The sequence below is a fragment of the Equus przewalskii genome, chromosome 1 (genome assembly GCF_037783145.1).
Source record: "Equus przewalskii isolate Varuska chromosome 1, EquPr2, whole genome shotgun sequence".
NCBI classification, from domain to species: domain Eukaryota; kingdom Metazoa; phylum Chordata; class Mammalia; order Perissodactyla; family Equidae; genus Equus; species Equus przewalskii.
The window spans coordinates 151,296,213-151,321,255 of record NC_091831.1 but is presented as its reverse complement, the minus strand read 5'-3'; the positions used below and the strand labels follow the sequence as shown (position 1 = coordinate 151,321,255).

Sequence of the window (25,043 nt, the reverse complement as noted above, 5' to 3'; positions counted from 1 at the left end):
TTACTTAGCTTCTCTAAGCCTCAGTTTTCCCAACTGAAAAACCTATGCAAGGTTATGAAGATTAAATTACACTAAATATACATAGCAGAATATCTGGCATAAATAGTTGTCAGATACTAGCTGTGATAACGATGATGATTCTCCTATTGCTGCCAGATTTGGGCGTATATATCAAAAGTACTTTTTCTTGATCTAGATTTTTTTTCATTGTACTGTCATATTGTAGCTCTTGGGCTACAATAAAGATGTTGTACTAAACAAAGCTGGCATCTGAAAGATAATGATCAGATCCCAGATAGCACTTTTTGAAATTCTTAAACAAGAAATTAGCTCACATATCACATCAGTTTTTCTCTTGCCTAATAACATATGACGCATTATAAGGAGGCCATGAAAAATAACTACTGTAAAGAGAAGAAACATCTTCAGCCAAACGACTCTTGAATTGCAAGATGTGAGTCAAAACTCTTGCTTAAGTCAAATAGCTCTTAGACCAGAACTGGTCAAGTTATGAAACAAAACAATTTGTGTAATGTCCAACATATGAAAAACTGGATCAAACAGATTTCATGGTGAGTTAGGCAGTGATTTCTTAGAAGAGTATTTAGTTTATAAAAGCAGAGAATGAACAGATATTAAGATCCAGTGATGACTTGTTATAGTATCTCAACCAAGTAAAATATTATTTTTTTAAACTTAAGAAATCAAAAGAGAAAAAATTGCCTCATTTGTGTCTCCATACAATATATCAAATAAATAGAAAACTAGGAAATTAAAGATGACTTTGCACATGTCCATTTATTTTCAGAGATGAAAACAAACTGCCAATTCAGAGGTACTATATTTAGAGTATAGTGCTGATAAGAAATCTCTGTTTGTATAATTATGTAACGATATAACATACATAAGTTGGTAATACTGAAAATATCCACTATTGTAAACAAACAAAATCTGTATCATTTACAAAAATTTAGAAGAAAAGAGACTATATGAACCATATTAGGAAGCCTTATAAGTAAATGATGCAATAAAACACGTTTATACAGACAAAGTGAATTGAGAAATTAAAACAAATTTAGATTAATTTATTATTGGTATGGAAAACGAAATATGGATTTTTATCTTCATTAAGCAAAATAACTGAAAAATTAGTCAACTCCGAACTTGATTTTAACTGTGTAGACACCATCTAGATTGTTCCAGAACTTGAGCAAAAGAAAGTATAGGAAATTACTTACACATGGGAAATTTTTATTGGATTGCAGTATCAAAGGTCATTGTCTTTAAGAAATCCTGAAACTCTATAGGTTTTAAGAAAGTCAGGATTAACTTCTCTTTAAACCACAAACCCAATCCAGTGAGTAAAAATCAACAAACAAGTGCATTTCTAAAGAGGGAATAAATTATCTATTGTCTGCTATCATTTCTTAGGCAACTAATTCCTATTGAAATGTTGAATGCAAAGATAACTAGATATTTACAAATGTACTTTTTAGATCTTTACAAAAGCACAGGAAACTATGAACATAGCATACCAGACGATTTTGAAATTATGGCTTAATATTCTCATTCCTATGATCACTCACAACCTAATATTGTGTCAAAGTTTTCAAGACTGGGTCATCTAGAGATCAGAATTACTCACATGATCCCAATTCAAAGTATATCCTTTCAAAAATGCATGATGTAAATTCTGGAAGCTCCTGGGCAGGCTGTAGTTCAAGCACTTCATCTAGTGCATGGCAGACAAACATGAGGTCATAGGACGTGGGCATGTGGCTTCATGCTTTTGAAACTACTATATGCACTGAAATACATCTCTGGAGATTTGTCAGGAACAGTACTGGAAGTCAAGAACTAAAGAGAGTGTCAAGAAATCCTTTAGAGAAAAAATATTGCCAAAGAGAAGAGGAAGCCTTGATTGGTTTTTATTCTGTGGTGGGGCAGAAAATAACTTTCTCAGGATACGGAGGATACCTTTAAGTAGGTCAGGAGCTCTGGAGAATTTGAACAATACCTGTGTCTGACACTATGGTTTGAATATTGCAGAGGTATCTTTCAATTAAAGAGCGCGGTTTTGTTTTACTGCTTCTCTATTTTCAAGCCAGATAAAAACAAGATGCTAAGCCCATTTACAGCTAAAAATAAATCATCTTGACTTAATTTTTTTTTTAGCCCATCTAGTGAGCATTTCTATTAGGTTGCAGAGGTAATTAAGTGGTGTTGGTGAGCAAATTAAAAAGGAAATTGGAATGAACACTTTCGAGAAAGTATTTTTTTATGCACACAAAAGTATCTTTTCAAAACCCACAATATGAAATATTCACTAATTCTCCAATTTTTTGATCCAGATGGAGATGTTACTAATAGAATTAGTAGATTTTCTTTGGGTGGCAGAATTCTTATTATCCCCAAAGCCATTGATGCAAAAAGCAAATAGTAGAATGCAAATAAGCATTATTTACTTATTTACAATTACATGAAATTGGTGATTATGAAATAAGAGTTTTGGCAAATCTTAGAAGAAAAGTAGTCTCATTATTTTATGGTTCTCACCTCTTGTGTTCTTTGCCACTTCTAAGTACAAGAAGAAGAGAACCAAGTCTTTAGAATGTGCCAATTTAATTTCTGACTTCTCCCCTCCCTACTCAAAGACTGACCCCATGGATCTGACCAACATACATGAAAAAAAAAAAGTTGGAAAAGAAATTACTTTTTGAAAGCCTAAGTCACTGCTTTAAAATGTTTAACAAGTGGCATATGAGAGCTCAGGCTCCAGTTTAAATTGAAGAAATAAAAATAAAAGGTTGTAATAAAGAAATAATAGAAGGGTGGCAGCCTTTTGATTAGAGAGATGACATGAGGGTTTTAATGACTTTCTCCGGACAGTCAGTTGCCTTCATTAAATTTTACACCATTTGTGAACCAAGTGCCTTTTTATGCAAAATTCACTTTGCAGGTAAAGAACAGGAGAAAAATTAAGTGGTCTTGTCTTAATTCTTCTGTTTCCTTTCTCTACGGTGATAGGGAGGTAATTGACGCTCTTCAAGGTCCAGCTGCCTCATCCAGAGAAGGGGGATAAACCTGTGAAATTCTTGGGGAATTAAATGAAAATCTACGTAAGAATGTATTAAAAAACAGAAATGTAGGGTTTGCTGGTTCGGATCCCGGGTGCGGACATGGCACCGCTTGGCACGCCTTGCTGTGGTAGGCGTCCCACGTATAAAGTAGAGGAAGATGAGCATGGATGTTAGCTCAGGGCCAGTCTCCCTCAGCAAAAAAAGAGGAGGACTGGCAGTAGTTAGCTCAGGGCTAATCTTCCTCAAAAAAACCCCAAAAAAACAGAAGTGGAGAGTATCACTTGGTAGATGTAATTTGGATTTTGAATGATATTATTTAAAATTAATAGATACAGCACGTTAGAGTTGGAAAAGACCTAGGAATCCCCCAATATCCTCGTCACACAGAGATTTTAGGTCAGTGTGTGAGTGCTTAAAGAGATGATGATAATATGGAGAACAACCAACATTTAATAGGGGGTTATTATGTGCCAGGCATACATTATCACCTCACTCATTCCACCAAACTCCCTTACAAGGTATGAACCTGGGCTGCAGGTGACTAAGACTGGAAGCTTGCCCTGCCCCTCCCACTCTGGAGTCTGAGCCCGTAACCTCAGGGCCTCCCAAAGCCACCCCATACTGGGCCTTCGATGTGCTAACTGGAAGAGCCATGTGCAGATTCTGCTCAGCTAAACTCGCTCCATTCTCGCCTTCAGGTAGATGATAAAACTTAAAAGTGCAAAAAAAAAGAAGAGTGAGACAGCATCCAACTTAGCACAGAAGCATGGTGCAGGGGAAACTGAGACTTTTCGCCTCAAACTTCTCCCAGACTTTCACCGCTTTCCTGAGCCGCCTTTGCCTACAAACCCTATCTCTGTTTGTATGTCTACGTGAGAGGACGAGGACCAGGGGAAAATAGAAAAGCAAAGTTTCTTGAGCTATTTTTACTGTATCCTGAAATAGGAATTCACGGAAAGTGATATGGCTTGAAGTTTGAGTTATAGATCCCAAACTAATAGAGTCAGCAGCCATATGCATATGATTATGGAGCATGTTATATTATCTATGCCTGGCCCACCACTTAGAGCTTCAAATATATTATCTCATCTAATTCTCACAACATCTCTATATAGGTATAGTAATTCTCATTTTATAAATGGGAGAATTTAGGCTTACAGAAGTTAAATACGTCACCTAAGGTCACACCATGTGTGACAGTCAGGATTCAGACCTCGGTCTAACTCCGTGCTCCTAAGAACAAAGTTATATGCTTTTGAATTTTGAATTATAACTTCCCTTAAATCTGTAGGAGTTGGCAGGATCTCCAGCCATGTGCTTGGACCTGCTTTCTTGTGCCTAACTGCTCAATTCCACATAAAACTCTGTCACAGATTTGGTGACCGACACTTTCACAAACTCAACCATTTTTGGTGTGCTAACATTCCTAAGGAAGAATGAAACGCTAAGTCAACACTAACAACATCTACAAAGTTGCTACAAATTATTAGCTATTAAACAATTGTCAAATTGAAACAACAATGTATTCAAGCAATGTCTACTTATCACAAACCGTACAGAGCCCTTAGCTAGCTTTGAGGGTGGTACAGAGAGCCGATCTAGAGAGCTAGCACCAGGTGAACGACCCCAGACCCTCCATAATCAAGATTGATTTCTCAGCTTTTGTTTTCCTTACCTCCTGCCGTCAAGGGCACCATAAAAACTCAGCAAATGTTATCAGATAACATGCCTAAAAAGAGGCTGGTAAGTTTAAGTAAGTAAAAAGTTTTTTAAAAAAAGTACACTCGTGCAGATGAAAAAGTTAAAATGTCACAGCTTCAGAGATTACTGTCTCTAGAAGGATGCTGTATGAGGCAGGAGAAGGTCCAAGAACTCAGGGGTTTCGCCATCCACCTACAAAGCAGCAGGTTTTAAGGTTCCTGACAACGTTCAAAGGGAAGCTCCCCTGATATTTCTGCCTTAAATGCCCAGCATATGGAGCAACACAGCAATGTGTAACAGTACCATTTTTTTCCTCTAATTTTTAAAATGTCTGACACATTACTTTTCAGTGTAATTTTATTTCAGCCAGGGCCCAATTTTTGTTTTCTCTTTGGCCAGCTGAAATCAACTCATGTTTTATACTGGCGGAAAATGAGCAACTAGAATTCCATTTAGAATAAGAAACATGGAGAAAACGCTCATCCATTCAGTGGCTGATAACTCTGCTGGGATGTGCAGCTCATGTGTATAGAAGCATCAAAATCTGGATGAATAAAGAACAGAAAACCCACGTTTCTACTCTCAGGTTTGCAAGTTGATCAATGGTATTAAAGATCATTGGCTCTCCAAATATGTCCATGTTCCTTTCTATAAAATAAGGAGGACATTCTTTAGAAGGGTTCCAATTTTCGGAGCTAATTGTTGGAAAGAGTTCAAAACCTTGTAGAAAAACTTCTTGACCAACAAGACAAAATCAGGCTTTTTCTTACCATACTGCAAAGACAGTCTCAGTTGTACCACTAACCTCTGCTTGCTCATTTTGAAATTGGAAACATAAGCGTACCCAGCCTAATTTTCCCTCCTACAGCCAAAAGAAGGTGACACACTAATATGGGTAACACCACCACAATGCTCAGGAGTAGAATGTATGGACACAGAAGGCTTGCCCCTTACCTAATGACCAAGAAGGACTGAAATTCTGGACCTCCTGAACGCCCCTGAGCGTGATGCCTCCCGGCATCCTCCAACAGTAAGGAAGAGTCAGAGAACATTTTATTGCCAGGAGAGACAACACTCGCCTCATGGCAACCAGTTCTAACATTCTGCTAATACGGAGATCCCAGAACAGCTAGATGCAGGCAGGTTGGGGTTTTGCAGTTTCTATTTCCTAGAAATTTCTCGATGGGTGGGCAGTATATCCAGTCCATTGCTCACCATCTGGAGCAAGCAGGGCCCGAGCCATCCACTCCCAAATGAGGGAAGATGATTTCTCTCCTCCGCCTCACCCCTCCTCTATGGATTTACCATCCAGCCTCAACTCAGTGGCCTCTTTAAAAAAGAAACAAAGTTTGCTTTTGGGGAAGGAAAGTATAGCATATGCTATGCATCCAACTAAGTATTGATACAACTCATAAGAGGCTTCTGCTGGGATCTACATTTATACATTTTTGAGGGTGTAACAAATGTGCTGGCGTTGAATCACACACTCAAGGAATATTCAGGGCCCATTGTTTGACGAATACAGTGAAGTATAACTACAAGGATAGCCGGGTTAACAGAACATTCTGTGCAAGTATAGCTGAAACCCACGAGTCTTCCGACCATAGAGGAAATTGCTTTTTACGCTACTGAAAATTGATCCTGAGCCCATGCTGACCTACTTTTTAAATACAAGATGCAAGAAGACTCCCTAGGATATTAAACGCTGTCTGAAAGTACTTCAAGGAAAAAGCAGTCGAGGACAGTATTTTCCAGAGTGTGTACCGAGGAATACTGGTCTCCAGAGATAACGCCAAAAAGGGTTGCAATGGTTAAGTGAGTCTGGGAAGCTCTGTGTCTCTACCCCTTGCAGACTTAAAATGCACATTAGCAAATTAGAGGATCTGAAAATTCCTCTACTAAGGAAACCTTGCTCTACCCCAGCTTTCAACCTATTTAACCACAAAGTCCTTTTTATCTTTTTTTTAAAGTAATGTCTATTTAAATATCCTTGGAACCATAGTTTTCCAAATATTGAAGAAGATATATTTACTCAATCCTGTTGAGTCATTTCTAGTTGTTAATAATTATAACAATGCTATAAAAATTTACAAAAATACGTCCTTGTATACATTCCTGGAATGATGTTATAGACACAGACCTTTGTCAATTACAATTAAGTGCTTAAATTACTTTACAGGGAATGTCCAAGATTTTTTTTCAAAGCTATTTGAAATTTGCTTCTTCTTCATTCAAAAGAATATCCACTCTTTCAAATAGACAGTATTTCAGGCAAGCATACGAGTCTGCTATTTTGACTGTGGAAGACATAGTGGAGAATTCATCATTGGCATTCAAAAGGAAGGCGATTATGTCACTACCCCCATTCAAAAATCTTCAATAGGTCCCTATTACCTATCAAATCAAGCACAAACTCTCCAGCCTGCTATTCAATATCTTTCACACTACGGACTCAGTCCTCCTTTAAAAAAAATATATAATAATAATTATTGAAGGCTTCCTATGTTACCACAGAGCACGATGGAAAGCAGAGGGGGAAGACGTGGAAACTGTCTTCAAGAATCTTACAGTCAAATAGGATAATAAATAGGTCATGTAACCAATTATACCGTAGTACAGGGACAACCTGATTGTCACAGAGAGAACCAGAAAAAGGTGCAATGGGACTTCAAAGGAAAGGAATTACTTTCCACTAGGTGAGCCTGGGGCTAGCGGCAGGGCTTAGGGCCAGGCTCAAGGCAGGGAGATGCTCTTCTGCCTCTGTATCCCATAACTTCCCTTTTCTACATATGAATGCAGGATTTCATTTTCAGGTTCCTCATTATGATGTCAGTTGTACAGGGTCAGTTTTCAACTAGTTTAAAAGCAACTTTTAAATAAAAAAATATTTATAACATTATTTACTATGAACCAGTATAAAATTACTGTCATTTTATATAAACCACATCATTTAATCCCTACCCCCCAAAATCTACTAGATTAGATATTATTTATTACTCCCATTTTACAGATATGAAGTAGAGGATTGCGCGTGACAAGTGACAGATCTGAGGATTTGAAGGCAGGCGTGTCAATGCCAGAAGCCACTTCTTTAACCACTACACCACATTGCCCATAAGTGCCTTATGCCCCAGAAAGAATCATTATTTACCCAACGTGCACCGCACATTTCTACTTCAACAACTTTGCATGTGCAAACAGATACTCTTCCTCCTCTTCTCCACTGGTTGATAGGTGTCCATATTTCAAAACTCATGGCAGGGAGAACTCTAGGGAAACTCAAAGAGAAAACTCTAGAGCCAAGGGAGAGGCCTGCGTGTTATTCTGGCCTCTGTCCTCTCCCCTTCCTCCTACACATAATCTCTCTATCAGTCCTCTCCCCTCCACCTCTACTGCCACTGCCTTAATTCGGCCCTCATCTGTCTTCTGGACTATTAATCCTTATTCTGTATTTAGTTTTGCTTCCCTCAAATGTGTTCTCCACATTCTAAAAGAGCCTTTTTAAAAATGTAAATCTCATCATAAACTCCTCTTGCTTAAATTTCTTTAATGGTATCCCCACATCAGCAGGGTTTCCCTGGGGCATGGATTAAAACTTCAGGTTCCCAGGAGCTCCCGTGGAAATCCTGATTCTGTGTGCCTAGGGTCTGCCTGGGAATCTGTATTTCGATGCCCCTTAGGAGCTACTTATGGCCAGGAAAGTTTGGTAAACAGTGCTCTACAGGATTAAGGATAAGCTTCTTAACGTAGTAAACACGAATCTTCACATACAGCCTCTCCTCGCCCCTCCAGTCATCCTCTTCACCATGCATTCTCTCACAAACAGCAATATCAATCTGCTTCTTGCTCTGAAGATACCACCCTTCGCATTTCTGGGCCTTTGCATTGGCTCTTCCACCTGCTCGCCATATCCTCCTTACCTTGTTCACCTGGAAACCACCCACTGAGGGCCATCAAAACCTTTTAAAACATCCCCATTTCTGTGAAGCCTTCCATAAATATTTCAGACAGAATTAATCACTACTCTTCTGAAATACCTTACAACCTGTATGTTATATGCAACATTAGAAGCATGTATATTTATCGCTTTACATTTATGAGTTACTTACTAAAGACTATAAAGAGGAGAGATACCACATCTTATTAGCTTTGTATCTCTAGCATCTAAGATGGGGCTTGACACCAATTACATGGTCAATAAATGTTGAATGAAGATAAGATTTTTGGAGTCCTACATTAGTCAGTCACCAAGCTAGACTTTTTAAAAGCTAATGCTTATTTAATCCTAACAATTACCCTATGAGGTGGTTATTATTCCCATTTTACAGATGAAGAAACTAACATGCAGAAAAATCGCTGCTTAGAAGTGGCAAGGCACAGACAGGTGTTCAGAGCTGCCTGCTTCTGAAGCTGCATTCTTTGAACACCACACTGCCTCCAAGTCAACGAGCCTGTCTCCATCCACGTCCCCTAAAACTGAATAGCTGCCTTGCATGCGAGTTATTAGTATACTCGCCATGGCGCCTCCCATCTCCTCCTGGGAGAGGGTAAGTTATTGATGGCAGGGACCCTTGTGATTTCCATATTTTTATTCCCATAATGGCTTACTCAATAAATATCTTTGTGTACTGAATTTAAGCAGCATATATGCAGAAAAGGTCTTGAGAGATTGAGAGCTTCCTGCCTCCAGATAGGTGTGCGTACCTACACATCAGCCCCAGTACAAGACAATCTGTCATAAAAAGATGTCCATAAGATTTCAATAATCCATGATTTATCAACTTTTCTTCATCATTCGCATTTAGTACATAGAAATTTTGGAGGTTTTATTTTAGCGGATGGCATTTGTTACAAATGTTAGTTGGAAGAGGAAATATGAAATTTTACACTCCTAGTCTACTTTTGTAAATCTTCAAACCTAAAAAAAAATGAATGCTTGGTTTTGAGGCCACAGGAACATCTCTAGCTGGTAGCGAGGGTTAAGGAATAAGTGTTTTGATTAAGCAAATATTCTGTTGACTAAAGGGTAATCAGTTAAATTTGGTATGAATTAGCAGTCTAAAAATAATTAGAACCTGGTTGAATATATTTAACTGTGAAATTCTCATGAAAATTATTTAGACTTTTTGGAATGATCTGGAATGCATTTCAGGGGAAGGTACAGTCTCAGCCTCTGTAATGATGATCATTTATTAGTCTACTTGTGAAAAATAGAAATTCCAACAGAGAGACGTTCTAATTGATTAGATAATGGATAACGGAGAGGTTGGTCTGTGTTTACAAAATACACATCATACTTCGGCGACTGAAGAGTCATCTCATGTTAATATACCACCTTAGATGTCCTACACCTTACTGTGACATTCTACCATCCTCAGATAATAAACTCTAAAAGGCTAGTTATTTTCTTGCCAGACCAGGAAGAAAAAGGCTCTCCTCATAAACAAAAGCAAGAAATGAAAAAAAATTATCTCACTGCATATTACAACTAGCCTGTAAAATCAAGAAATAAAACGTTCATGTTACACCCCGATTTAAAAAAAAAACAAAAACTTGCAGCCTCGCTCTATGTTAAAAGATAAAATGCACAAATAAAAAATGAGACCCATGAATGTAAACATTAGATTCCTGGAGCTTGAATTTAAAAGATCAACCAAGTCAGTCCTATTTCACAGGTGAGCAAAAGACCGAACTGATTAAGGGATGCATCCAAGGCCACAGAGCTAATTAGTGGCAGCATAGCACGGGGGCAAGGGAACAGAGGAACCAACAGTTGTGGGTTCCAGGCAATGTTATGTGCTTAATACATGGAATCCCTCTTAATCTAATCTCCAGGACAGGCTCGAGGGTGAGGAGTTTCTACCCCACTTTGCAGGTGGAGAAACTGAATCTAGCAGATGTTGAGTAAAACTGGGATTTGAACCCATGTCTCTCTGCCTCCTAAATTGTGCCCTTTTTAGTGCAACCTTGACCCTGGAGCACGGGCCTCTGGACTCACAGACCGAGATTCTAGACAGAACCTCAAGCAAATAAAAAAGAGCTCAATACAAGGTTTTGTCCCATCACCCAAAATAATTATACTTACTCAAAAGCCAACTATGGAAAAACTGGAGGACACAGGTAGGGAATCAACAAAAGCATGTGGGGCCTAAAACTTCAAGAATTACCACCAGACTCTTTACCTGTGTGTGAAGACCAATGACTACCCCCAAGGTCAATCTCATCCTCAACAAGGAGTGCAAGCAAAGTGGACGCTGAGTTCATCATGGGAAACTATTTGCCACATTAAGCAATTTCCCTTATTAGGTTCACCATTACATAAAAGACATGTCTATACTTGCTTTTATATAGACAACATAATGAAAAGAAGTGCCATCTTGAAATTCTGACCATATGTACATAATTTGAGACAACACTAAAGGACAAATAAGACATATCCCATGTTAAGTAGTATCTTTTTTTTTTCTTTTGAGGAAGATTAGCCCGGAGCTAACATCTGCTGCCAATCCTCCTCTTTGTGCTGAGGAAGACTGGCCCTGATCTAACATCCGTGCCCATCTTCCTCCACTTTATATGTGGGACGCCTGCCACAGTATGGCTTGCCAAGCTGTGCCGTGTCTGCACCCGGGATCTGAACAGGTGAACCTCCTGCTGCCGAAGTGGAACGTGCGAACTTAACCAACCGCTAGGCCACTGGGCTGGCCCCTCGTGTTAAGTAGTATCTTAAAACACAAATCTAAAGTTTAAGAACCTACCTATAACTGAAAGAAATTCGAAGTTTGAACTGATGGTCTGTTGACTGACTTAAGGCAGTGTTGTACACAACAAAATTTTAGTAAAAGAAAATAATTTTTATTGTCTCTTAAGATTGTAATGAGATTTGATCTAATGTATCAATGTGTCCTTTATGCTCAGACACACATCATAGAGCTGATAATGTGCAAAGTTTTGACCAATTAGTCCACCTTAAAATGACAAAAAGTGAAATCTGTGGATCTTGTTTATTGATTCAAAAGTGGACCTATTATTGCTAGATAACTGAATAAGTGATAATCCCTGCCTTGGAAAAGCAGGGCGAGAGACCAGTAACCAAGCAATTACAACACAAAATATGAACAAGTCTATAACAGAGGGAGAGAGTGCCACCAGCGTGCAGAGAAGGGAACGCTGGCTGATGCCTGGGCAAATCAGGAAGGCTTCTTGGAGTAGATGACATTGCGATTGAGTTTTCATCAGTAAGGATTTCCTAGGCAGAAGAGAGGCAGGGACACTGTTCCTCTCGGTCTCCCTCCCTTTTGTCCCTTTTCAAGACCTGGCTTTTGAGCAAGCTGAGGGACCTTACTGCTGTATAGACAGGATTCTAAAATGGTTCATTTCCTTTTAATGAGGAATTTGATTTTAGTGAAATCCCAGTTATCTTCTTGCTGGTCAGCAGAAAGGGAGCGAACAGCTCAAGACTACCGAGGGATAAATTTGGTAGACAAAAAATGGTTTATATTATTGTCTGCTGTGACATCAAAATATTTTTAAAGGCCAAATTAAAACCAAATGTCAACATAGGAAGACGAATAAAAAGTTATTCTCCCACTACCCCGGCTCAAGAAAAACAATAAGAATTTCAAGAAACTCTCTGAGGGTAGAAATAAGAAAGACAGAGGAAGGGGGAAAATAACATGGCGTCATTATAGACTATTCTTCCCAAGCAAAGTACAGACAATGAAGGGAAAACTAGAACACGTGTATTACAATGTATAGCACCATCAGGCTGTGTTTGATGCTCTGGAGGGCTCCAACAAGTACTGTTCAGCCAAAAATCAATTGAAAAATCAGCATGATAACAGAGCATGAGTTGCCCTATAATAGCCTTAAGACCCCCAAGGCTATGCAAGTCCTTTTCATCTGCCACACTGCACTGACTCAAGGGGAACCTCACTTCCCCTCCCTGAGTCCTGTGCCCACTGTATTTCTAACCTACTGCTTTATCCTCCCGTAGAAAGGGGAACTGACAAGGACTGATGACGTTTCAAAAATTTTTTCTCTTTCTGCTTTCTTCTTTATCTTTTCTTGACATTCGCACTCAAATTCATCCTTTAATATCAGTCATACCCTATTTCCACAACATTAAATGGTCAGGCATAATCTCTGGATCACCTAATATTAGTCTCGTGTTTTGAATGCCTTCACTAATATACGTGAAATGCCCCCTAATAAAATCAGAGTTCAGGCTTATGCAAATGTGACATGTAAGCAATTTACAGCATTGTTATAAATATACATATATAGTTCATTCCAAGATTTCATCTCAATATTTCTTCAATCACTTCCTCACAATGTCTGGTTTGTTCGATTTATATTTCTACTTGGCATTTGGTACAAAGCCCCAAAGATAAGATACATCTGTCCCTTAGTCACAGATCTTGGCATTTTTACCTTAACTCAATCGTGAAATGATTGGTTGAAAATTACCTTGCTTATTAGCAGGATTTCCTCATAATAAAACATGTTATTTCCAAACTTTGGAACGTGACAGGAGATGTACCAACTCAGTAGTGACATATTAAAGCTTAAGGAGGACATATAAACACCCTGATCCGTGTGAGGGAAGGAAAAGCTAATTGGAAGTCAGCTTCCCTGTGATTATCAGCTTGTTTATGGGGAGGGAGGACTCCTCTGAATGGCACTGTAAATTCACCCCTGATTATGGCATTAAAACCGGAGCTCATTTCCACAAGATCCCTGAAAGCCCCCCCAATCCATTTTGTTTAGTTACAAAGGGTTGTGTACTGTTTTCAGAGAATGACAGTTTTTCATGCTTTGATTTTCTCCAGTTTCCAGAAAAATTAATCAGTTGCACAAGCCAGTTGTCAGATTTCACTTCCCTCATGGCAGAAAGCACACATATTCATTGTCTGCTATAAGAATAAATTGTAGTAATTTTTCCCCATGTCAATATGAATATTAGACTGACCCAATTAATATGAAATGCTTCTATGCTGCTGGAACAGACAGTGCTACAGAAAGAGCCATTTGCACAACCTGTTCCTGATTATGGGCCATAAGGACACAAAGATGGCACACACATTTGTGGACCATCTGAATTCTTATACGGAAAGGGGAGGGGGAAGGGGGAGCGGCATGACGTTAGCTTGACTGTCGTGGGTCATGTTTTTTAATCCGGAGTATTGGACATGTAACACAGCAACAAGAGCTGATCATTTTGTTTAATCACCTTTTGGATCTTTGCCAGATGGTCTCTATTGAGAGCGCTGCAAACAGAGAGAGATGAAGTGCATCTAACACGCCACCAGAGCTTTCCCGTAAATGTCTGAGAACTGATTCCAACAAGAATTTAGTCTCAGAGCAGAAAGGGATACATTTAAAAACTATGTGCATTAACTATACTTTTCCCCATAGAATCCTCACTTGGCATGAATAATTTACCCACTCTTATGCTAATGGGATCATGAAAGTATCCCTCTGTCTTTAGTGGAGCTATTCTCAGCTTTCAGTAATTACCCCACCCAGTGAAAATAACATGGCTTCTGCATTGAACGGCTGACTAGTACCTGACAATTAGAAAGATCATGGCTGACAGGGGAAGGGTCCAGAACTGGACAGAGACGCTCTGGTAGCCAACGAAGGGTATAGACAGAAAGTACCGCTGGTCATGGGGGGGGATGCAGCCGGGTGGAAAGCGGGGGGAAAAAGGGTGAAAAATTTTTTTTCCGTTGTCAAGCTTTTCTTTCTCTGACTTAGTGTGTATCAAGATTTTACTTAAACAAAAATACGTTCCTCTCTACATTACAAAACGTAAAAGACATTCATGACAAGATTAGTTTTGAAGAAAAAAATAAACAATAGCTAAGAGAAAGAACTAGTTATCTCTAAAGCGCATCTGCACTAAGTATTTATTTGATCAGAATTTTAAAAGATCTAAATAGTGGAAAATCCTCTGCATTTTGCTTCTTGGAGGGGAAAAAAGGATTACCAAAAAAACCCCTCATTTGCAACCTCTGTCCACACAACTCCATGTTAGGTAGTTCACTGTGTAAAAATTATCAGGCTAAAACATCTGGGAAAGAAAGCTATGAAACAGCAGGGAACGTGGCTGGTTTATTGTTTATCTTTTGTTTATGAGGCAGTATTCAAGTTTAATTACTACTCTAAATTAAACTCTAACTGGCATCAGGAGACATCCCTTTACATGACTAAGTTAAAAAAAATCTAGAAATCCCAACTCCGGGTTTTTCAAGTAAGTTGATACATATAGGAAGAAATTACTCAAAATTAACAGCAATTATAGAAAGCTTTTAAGCATTTATGGGCACCATTACATGTTCCTAGAGCATTTATTTATTAGAAGAGTTTAATTTTATTTCTAATGGTTCCTATCCTAAAAACTCCTAAGAAAAGCAACAGAAATTATTTGGATGTTTGCTGATGGTTAAAGGATGGTATTCTTTTTTACTTTATTTGGGGGCAGGGGGAGAGAATGAAAATGCAACATAAATATTCTATATACCACAGCTGCTTCTGTGACAATGTTCCGTTATCAATCACAGTCTCAGAGAATTTTTTGATACAATTAGGAGGACAGGAAGGAAAAGAAATGTCACTGTATTTATCATAACAGTAAGTGACCAGTTTTAGATGAACTTAGCTCTAGGAAAAATAAAAGTTAAAAGCAACTAGCAAAAGATTATGCCAGATGGCATCTGTCATATTGTATTTAGGGTTATTTTAAAGAGATTGCCGCCACTATGAAAACATTCCATTGACAGAGTTTTCCTAGACTGAATAAGAAATCCCAGTAGAACATATTCAGGACCCACCGTAAGTGGGTTTGAGGTTTTTTCCCCCTCCTTTAAACCTATAACTGGAATATTTTGGCGGGGGAGAATACTATTTCACACCTTATATAACTCAAAAGTGCAATACTATTTTAGATCCTTGCTTACCTATAAACACTTACATTCAATACAAAGGGAGTATTTTTAGATTCCAACACCATGATTGCTAAAGAACTGTATAATAGATAAATAAATACCTAGCTATGAAATTCTAGTCTCATTGCCTGGATGATAGATGGGAACATTGATGGAGGGGCTTGGTAGGTAGCAGAGTTGAGGGGAACTATGCTGGCTTATACAGCCTTGTGTCCTGAAAGATTAGAGACATATAGATGCTAGAATGCTAATGTATTTAGGTTAAACTGGGTCTGGCAACAGCATGGTTAACGTGCGTGTGGTGTGCAGTGTGAGCTCAGCAGTTACTGGGCCAACTGTCTCGGTATTTCTGGGAATCCTGCCTATTCACAGTGCAGGGATTGTTCAATTGCTGCAAAATGTACAAAATGAATTTTACAAAAATGAATTGTAAGGAAGGCCCCATTACAACGATTTTACAGCAAAGATGTCAACATCAATTTTTCTTTCATGCATAGCTAATGATTAAAACAGCATATTCCATTTGCCTAAGACAATTTATTTCATATTGGCACATCAAAATATTGAAATACAAAGTTATCTTTACTCTACCCGTTTTATTCATTGCTGCTGAACCCATACCATTGTTCAAACCAGGAAAAATAAAACAAACTTGGCACGAAATACTTAAAACAAAGGCTCATCAATATTCTCCAATTTGTCAACATCTCAATTACAGCACTGGAAAAAATGTAAATTTCATGTGCTCTAAACACTGAGGGGTCTAGTCTCTTGCCAATTCACATGCGTAACTCCCATCAGCGTTAATGGGAGTTACACAAACCCATCAATAATAATAATACTTTGTACATATATTGTGCCTTTCATCTAAGGCTCTCAAAGTGCTCTATGAACAAGGGGGCTGCTTCCTAGTCTTTACTCTGGCAAAATACACAATGAAATACAAAGCAGCTTTTGACTCAGCAGGTAGAGAATTAGGGACCCCAAGCCTTATTATCAAGCCCCATTTTACTTATGGGAAGCCAGACACAAAGGGGGCCAGTTACTTCCCCAGAGCTCCCAGTCTACACCCTAATTTTATCTCTGAAAAACTAGATTTTTTTTTCTTCGTTTTAATGTGACTAGCAAGACAAACTCCGTCCCTCTGGCTTCTTTTAGCAAAAGAAATCAGAGTGAATGAAAGTCTGGTTCATATTTATATAGTTTCCTGCTAGGCATGTGCTATTTGAAAGATACAGTAAAGTCAGCTTTTACATTTTACCAAGTTTGTTTCTTACAATATTTTAAAGACATGATTTTTCCACCTCCTCTCCGTTTGTTGCACAAACACGGAGGAGGAAAAGGTGACCTTTCACCTGTGTAACGGTAGCTCTTTCACTATCAAGTCATAAAATAAGGTATTTTTAGGTTCCAAAGTAAAGATTTGTATGAATCATCTTAGGAGAAATATTCACAAGAATTATAAAGCAACATAAATGCATGTATTGTTTTATAGCATATGGCTATTAAAGTTTAATTTAAAATGTGTATGAAAACACTGTATTTAGTACAATTCCTCCCTATTTTTTCTGTTTATCATAATTTGTTTTGAAACTGAATCGTTTTACAGTTTTCCATATGCCTGTTGTGCTAATAAATTCTGAATAAGCAAGAAAACTCTTTTCTAAACTAAAAACTTGGTTTCCAAAGAAACATTATAACATATTTAATACGCAGAACATAAATTTCCCTCCCAGGTTTTCCATTATACATCAACCCTAAGATTTAACCTAGGATAAGCATATGCGATTTCAGTCAATATCTCTGTTGACTTTGCCCAGAAGCAGATAATTAATCTTTCCCTCAGAAAACTACTCTGGACAATTCGGTGGGACAAAATCTCAAAATGCCTTGAAAACATGTTTAAAAGGCTAATATGGGCACGAGTATGACAAGATAGACTTGTCTGGCTTTCAAAATTTAAACTCTGCTGTAAAAAACAGAATACCCTTCAACATGTGTTTGGAACCATTGATGTGGAAGCCAGGTAGGAAACTCTCAATGCCAAAACGTTCTCCATTTTATAGGAATCATAACTTTTTTTATCCCTCACACTTTAATACAGTAAAATGACTGACTTCCTAGTACTCATACACATAAGCTACCGTGTCCATTCTTTAATCCCACAGAGATATGATTAAAGGAACAGAATCCTACAGGGATCAAATCCTTCAACATCGGATAAGTGGGTGCGGCTACCCACAACACAGAGGTTTATGGGTATTGTTTTTACCCGCTGTATCAGTCCCAGAGCTTTTCTCTTTCCTGACCAGAAAAAAAAAAAAAAACCCAAAGCAACCAAATAAAACTAACCAACATGATAAAACCCCATGCTTTGCTCGCTGCCACAACTATTCTCTGCTCCAAAGCCCAGGGTCTTCTCTCTCCCCCTCCCCTGCTCTGGTCCTTGCCTGCTATCTCCCTTGCCATAACTCAACCAACCCAACAGAACCAGTCAGTTTTAAATTTCAGTTGGGACCTTGGTGACCTGTTAATGAATCTACAGAGAGGAGAAAAACTCACAGTGTTGAGTTATGCCTGGTGTTGCTAGCTGACTTGGAGTCAGAAATGCTTGAAGCGTTAACGTAATTGCAAGAATGTGAAAAATGAAGCGCTGGGCTCCTGAGCAAAGTGAAAGGTCAAAGCGAGCCTCACACACAACGAGGCTTTGGAAGATAGCCTCATTAGACCATTAAGCCTGCTTCTCCTTTCCCCCTCTTGCGTTCAATGTTTAGGGTGTTTTGTTTTTATTAATAGGTGCATTTCATCCTTTGTGTCACAGCAATTTGGGATGGTAGGGAAGGTGGAGTCATAGAAAGCTTTCCAGATTTAACTACCCTGAGAAGTCTATCATCATGATATGGACCCACAATTAAGCCATTGCATTGCAGATCCATTGAATTTATGTACATGTCATCTTCAAAATGCCTTATAGTTTAGTTTTCTTATGTACAATCTAACTGATCTAAGAAAACAATATATAAAGCCTAAATAGATACAATTTACGAGCTCTTCCACAATTTACGAGGTGATGGTATTCATTTCTGTGTTAGTTGCAACTTTCTTAAACCTAGATTCTAATTTGCACCCATTCACAAGTTCATGGCATCCTAGAAAGGACATTTCTCTAGACTCTTCTAGAATACTAGAAATCCAAAAAAATCTCTGGCCAGAAACTTGGAGGGAAGGCACTCACCCTACCTCAGCCACTCTCTTTTAAATGGCATATATAACTTCAGCTCAAGCTGTTAAACTGTCCCTTACTTGGAAGACCGTCTAATGCTTAAATATTGTGGCCATAAACACAGTCATAATAGAGATGAAATAGACCTAGGAGATCAGACACCATCTAATGTAAAATATTAAAAAGTAAAATCTATACACTTTCCTGGCCCACACTCAATAATGCATCTTCCTTTAAATTATCATTTTAGCCATAGACGAGTCATCCCTACCAATATCTAATTGCTTTCTGTGCAGTAGGTGAGTTTTAAATGGTAAAATTTATTATAAATCACACTAGGCTTCCTTGTCATCTGCAGTTGATGACCCCCTTGCTCTCTGATTATTCTAATTTTTAGGATTTGCAACAAAAGTCACCAGTGAGCTGAATGGAAATGGGGACAAATAATCTAAGAATTTCAAAATCCATCTTCTGCAGATAAGATTCCACGTAAAATGCGCGCAGTACTTCCGGAGTTAAATGAGAACAGATTTTTGCATCGTATGTGCTTTAGAGGCATCGTTGCTTGATTATAGAAAACTCTTATAGTTGATATTACAAACAAAATATCCCATTTATAGCATAATTCAAACTACTACATCATAGCAGGAAAGTAGATCTGTCATTCTATTTACCTACGCACACAGAAGAAAAGTGTAGATAACCAAATTTGTAAAAGAATTGGCAGAACTAATCAATTGTTATTGCAATGCCTACTTAAAGATTAGACATCTCACTTTGATTTTTTTTTTTTTTAAATAAGGTAAGTTAAGGAGAGGAAATACTGTCTCCCTAAACAGCAGCTGATTATACTCCCTAACCTGCCACTCTCCTGTTTATGAGGAGGCGGATGTACTGATATCGCAAAATACTGAAGTTATTTTAGTCATGCCTACTTTGCACAAGGAAAATGCTTGACCTTTTACCTTGCTCACTGCTGTTGTCTCCACTCTGGGACGCATGGCCCCCACTGGAGGGCCCTGGGGTGCCTGCTGAGTGGGTGGAGGTGGCATCATCGTGGTCTCGCCAAGATGCAGGATTCTGATGTCAGGAGGCCAAGGAATTTTTCCACAGTTACCATTTCAGCCGTAATTGAGGAACCAAGAGGAAAAGTGCAGAGAGAGACAAAAAATGTATACATATTAGTATTTGTAGAACTAGGCAAATATAGATGCCACGTTGCCAGATCTTATGTTGTCTTTTCAGCAATAGGTACCGGAAAGAAGAAAAGGTGCTCCAGCATCTTGATGAGGTGATGGTGACATTAGTGTATACATTTGTTAATTGAAATCAACACTTAAAATGAGTGCATTTTATTATATACAAACTATACCTCAATAAAGTTCATTTTAAAAGTTAGAAAAACCTACTTAAAAATCTAAAGGTCATTTTCACTCTGCTATCTTAATTAGGGCACTCTCTTCCAAGAAACAGGTCTCAATGCTCTTAGATACTAAATACTTCAGAACGTTAACATCTACCAAACTCAATGACTCCCTTAAAAAAAACACAGACTCAAGAATGTATGGGGCAGCCCTTTGCAACTTCCACATGCATTGCCCTACAACAGCCTGAATGAACTCTCAAAATTGTCACCATCTGATTACCCAGCCCATAGATACAATGATATTAATCACTGCATCAATATCTAATGACTGATCAATTCTGCTTTCATTTACACAGAGAGCAACAACAAAATGAAACAGCTCTGAACTGTTAGCCATCTAATAAACTGGATAGGGCTTTCACGTGAGCTCCACGGAAACTTTAAATTCACAGAGCAGTGCTTTTTTCTGGTTTCAGAGGACACGTGAGGCAAACCGAGAGTTATAGCTCATGCTACTTTGCTGAGTGTATTCCTCTCCTGTTCCTCCTCCCCTTTCCTGGTCATTCCCAATACCCTGCTGTTGCTTAAAGGAAAACAGGAATTCTAATGTACAGGAAGGACTTTATCAGCACCACATGAAGGCAGGCAAGAGATGGAATTTCCTCTGGCAGAAACGGAGAGTAGGAACAGCACATGAAACAGACTAGCCTGAAGGCCAGGGCTGCACATTTGCCACCTGTATGCGACAACTTCACCTAAGCCCACAGATCTACAGGCAGGCGAATTTTTTGCGGGGAAATTCTTTGGGTGCAAAATTTTTAAAAAATCAGTCTCTCAAAGTGCACCATTTCTTCTTAGAAAAATTGGTAAATAAGGATTCAGGCAGACCGACATGCCTATAGGCAACAAGCAACATCTTGCCCATCTGAAAGCAATCTTGCTGTTGTCATTATATACAGTTTATCTAGAAAAAAATCAGTCCATCATTTTCCTCAACATCAACTCTATAATTTACATATAGCACATAAAATGTTACCAAAATAAAATCACGATACCAAGGTGAGAGAAAATAGAGGACTATTCTTGTTTGGAACAATAACCACAAAAAACTTATTTTTTTTTTTTCCTCTACAGATCTGCTCCAAACTAACTATAAGTTAATATTTAGCATTTTGATAGATGATGAAATGACCCAAAGCTCTATGGATTAAAAACATCTATATCAAATAATGCTACTGGTACTGCCATCAGGCAAAGAAGTGACTGCAAGTGAAAACCCTAAGCAGAAATTTCATGACTGTACATACGGCACAGGTATAGATGTCCAAAGGAAGGCTATGTTTAAGAAAGTAGACTAGGGAATGAAGTTGAGTAGAATAAAATGAGACCCAGGTTCTCTGTTGCCTGTGTTAAGACAAAGTCAGGCCTGTGAGCTTTCTTTTCATCCAAGTTACAATCCACTCCAATAGTTTGCAGCTAAAGGCAAACAGCATACAGAGCTTCTTCAAGTTTTGCAGCCTCTGCGTGTCAGCTGTTTGCCGGATGGGAATCAGATAAAGAGCTAGACAAATTACATGAAAAAAAGGAAAGAAACAATAGCATGGTCTGAGTTTCGTCCTGCAACAACGCTGGCTGGAGCCTTCTCTCAGAAAATGCCATCACCGTAACACATTCACCTAAGCTAAACTTTTCCGTGTACACAGCAAGTGATGTTAATTTTATGCACTGCGGGCTTTTTATTAAGCTGCCTGCTATAAAAGCTCCTTACCCCTCATGAAAATTACAATAATTAACCGCTAACACCTCAACTACGTTTTAAGGCAAATGTCATCCAATAGCTATTATATAATCATTCAAATGAAGCTGGAGCAAGTCTTTCTGTTTGGGCACTATAGTGATTTGAAAGGATAGCTCAGAAGGACTTCCTGCAACTGAAAATACTGGTGTATCCTTATCAGTCAAACCTGTACTGAGTTTTAAAGTCAGGCCCATTAATTTATAATCCAGTCTATTTTTTTTCAATGGTTTTCTGGAGGAGATGTTTTCTAAAGTAAAAGGGTGAAAAATAAGCTACAGAAGCAAATACTCCTTTTAGAGCAGCTGGTTCCTCCAAATGAACTGGGTTTTCAGCCCAGTCCTGAAATTTGCTTAAGTTCACTACCTACCCCAGCATGCCCCTGCCTCTTCCCTCTTTTCTCCCTCACATCCTCAGAAACGCTCTCCTCAAAAAGTGTCATAAGATGTTTATTTCCATAGTGTCTCAAGCATTATGATCTAATCTGAGAGACTGACACAAACTAAGGGGCACCATGATACTCACACAACTTGAAAGCAGAAAAAACAGAGAAATCCCTCTGGGGTTTCAAGGCTGAAGAGTTACCCCAAAGTTGTCATATTCAGCCACACCATGGTGACTTGATCACATACAAAGACGAATATTGATAATCTGGTCAATAAAAAAATAAAACATTGCTAGCTCTTTGGTCATAAAAAAATTGTAATCTACATAAGAGATCAAATATATTCCATTACTCATAACACCGTTTTTTCTTAAATCGAAATATTTGTTTATATCACAACTCCTTTCTTCTTCTTTTTTTTCCCTCCCTAGATAGTTTCCAAGTTTACATCCTTCAAGAATAACTGCCTGGCTTTCTACCAAATTAGATGCAGAAGTTTAGTGAATCTTGAAACCATAGTGGCATATGAAAGCATGTAAAACCATGACGTATGTAGAAAAATAAAGAGAAATGCTCTGTGTGCATGCACGTGGGTGAGCATTCGGTTATACGCATTCCACAATATACGTCCTGTTCTTCAGCCAAAGGTATCATGAAGACACCCGAGGGCAAGGACTGAACATGTTTCTATTCCCAGTGGCTTTAATAATTGGGAGTCAAATATGGTACTCCTCTTGCTCTTTCGTAATTGCGTTAAAGAGCAGTATTAGCAGGAGAAAAGCAGTGACTACTGAGTGGAGCACAATAGAAGGAGACGGAAAATAGATACAAGAAGCTAGGTCTCCAGGGGCAGAATTTTCTATTTGCTGGGCTACAGACTCACAGCTGATAATGCAAGTTGTAATTAATATAAAAGCAGGAGACAAGATGGGGAGAGCTTGTAGTAGCGGGCCCACAGGAGATCACTATGCAGCTCTCCTCTGTTTCTCATTTACACACAGCTTTCCCTGGAAAACACAACTCTGCCAGTGTTTTCTCCCTTGAAAGTTAAAAAAAAAAAAAGAAATTGATTTAGCACCATCATTGAATTTTGCTAAATCTAGGAAAGAGCATAGAAAGGACAGGAGTCTCCAGGCACAGGAAGCAAATCATATGTGTGCCTCTTTTGTTGAGGTTGCAGATATGGTGGAAATTGGAACATTTTGCACCACTATGGCATTTCTGTGGGGGATCTGCCTATAGGATAGCACTTAATAAGTCCTGGTGAATTGGTGGCATTTCCCTGTTTAGATGATTCCACACAGCTCACGGTTCTTCCATAGCAAAAAGACAGTGAAGTCAACGTAAAAGTGTTTCTAAATAAGTACAAAACGGAGCCGGGAAGTAAAATATATTAGGCTTCAAGGACTAAAAAAAGCAATACTAAACGCAAGTTCCAGCTAAAATCATGTGAAACTCATCTTAGACCCCAAATGACAAGGTGATTCAAATGAAAAGGTGGATGTGGTATAGGAGAGAGAGCATGAGACTGGAAGGATGCCTCTAGGGTGCCACCTCTAACTGATCATGTGACCTTATGCAAGTGATGGACTTCATTTCTTTGGGACTTGTTTCCTCTATCTCTTTAAAATTAAGAAGTTAGACAAGATAATCCCTAAGGTAATTGGCGCTTCTTATTCCTAGTATTAAAAAATACTTTAAAATAAGCATTTGACTTTCTAGAACCTATACAAGTAAAATATGATATAACTCCAAGCCAAAAATTATTTATGAACTTCGAAAATACAGTAAAGTAATTCAGAGTATGTGCTCATAGGTAGGAAGTAATCTTAAACATATATAGAGATATTTTAATCAGCAAATGGAGCATGCAAAACTAATTCGACTCCATATGTTTAAACAACAAAGGCAAGATATGCTTGTATCAGTCCACATAATTAATGTTACATATTTCCTATGACTTTATTATGTTTTAACCCCTAATTCACATTATGCAAAAACTATTTTTTAAAATAAGATGAAAACTTCTCTCTTGAGGTAGCTAAGCCTACAAAAGTTAAAAATGTTAATTGTCTGGCTTGAAAAAAATGTTGGAATTTCAACTTTGTTATTCTAAAGTTGACATAAGAACTCAGGAGAACTGTCTGTGCTTTCAGAACATGGGCTCACTCTTTAAAAATGTAAATAGAGCTGGGGTCTTTCCCTCATCTCCCAGCTTCCACCCTCTATTAAGCTTTGGGAATTAATATATGAGCAACGCTCACAGAAGCAGCAAGTTCTCTTGCAAATGATTCCTCCATTTAATGGAGCAACTTTTAGAGAAGATAGAAATTTCCTGCATTGTTGGTGTACTGTCATATTATCAAACGTCTCCTATAATCCTGAATTGTATTGGGATGTTCCATAGAACATTCAGTCTGAAAAAAATAGGAAAATGAATGCTTAAAATATCAAGTTTTTAATCTGATAGTGATATCTGTGGTTGTCAGGTGCACTTTTGCTTAATTTCATCTCATCACAGTTACACTGAAAATATACTCCAACTGC

General features: G+C 38.3%; 1 protein-coding gene across 22 annotated transcripts in view; it reads right to left on the bottom strand.

Moving 5' to 3' along the window:
* MEIS2 (Meis homeobox 2) overlaps positions 1–25,043 on the bottom strand; it is a 202,108-nt gene that overhangs the window by 164,699 nt on the left and 12,366 nt on the right. For all 22 annotated transcript variants that reach the window (XM_070625779.1, XM_070625849.1, XM_070625875.1 and 19 more), the window contains exon 7: positions 19,916–20,030. In XM_070625779.1, the coding sequence (XP_070481880.1) occupies positions 19,916–20,030 (115 nt within the window). The remainder of the gene's footprint in view (positions 1–19,915; positions 20,031–25,043) is intronic.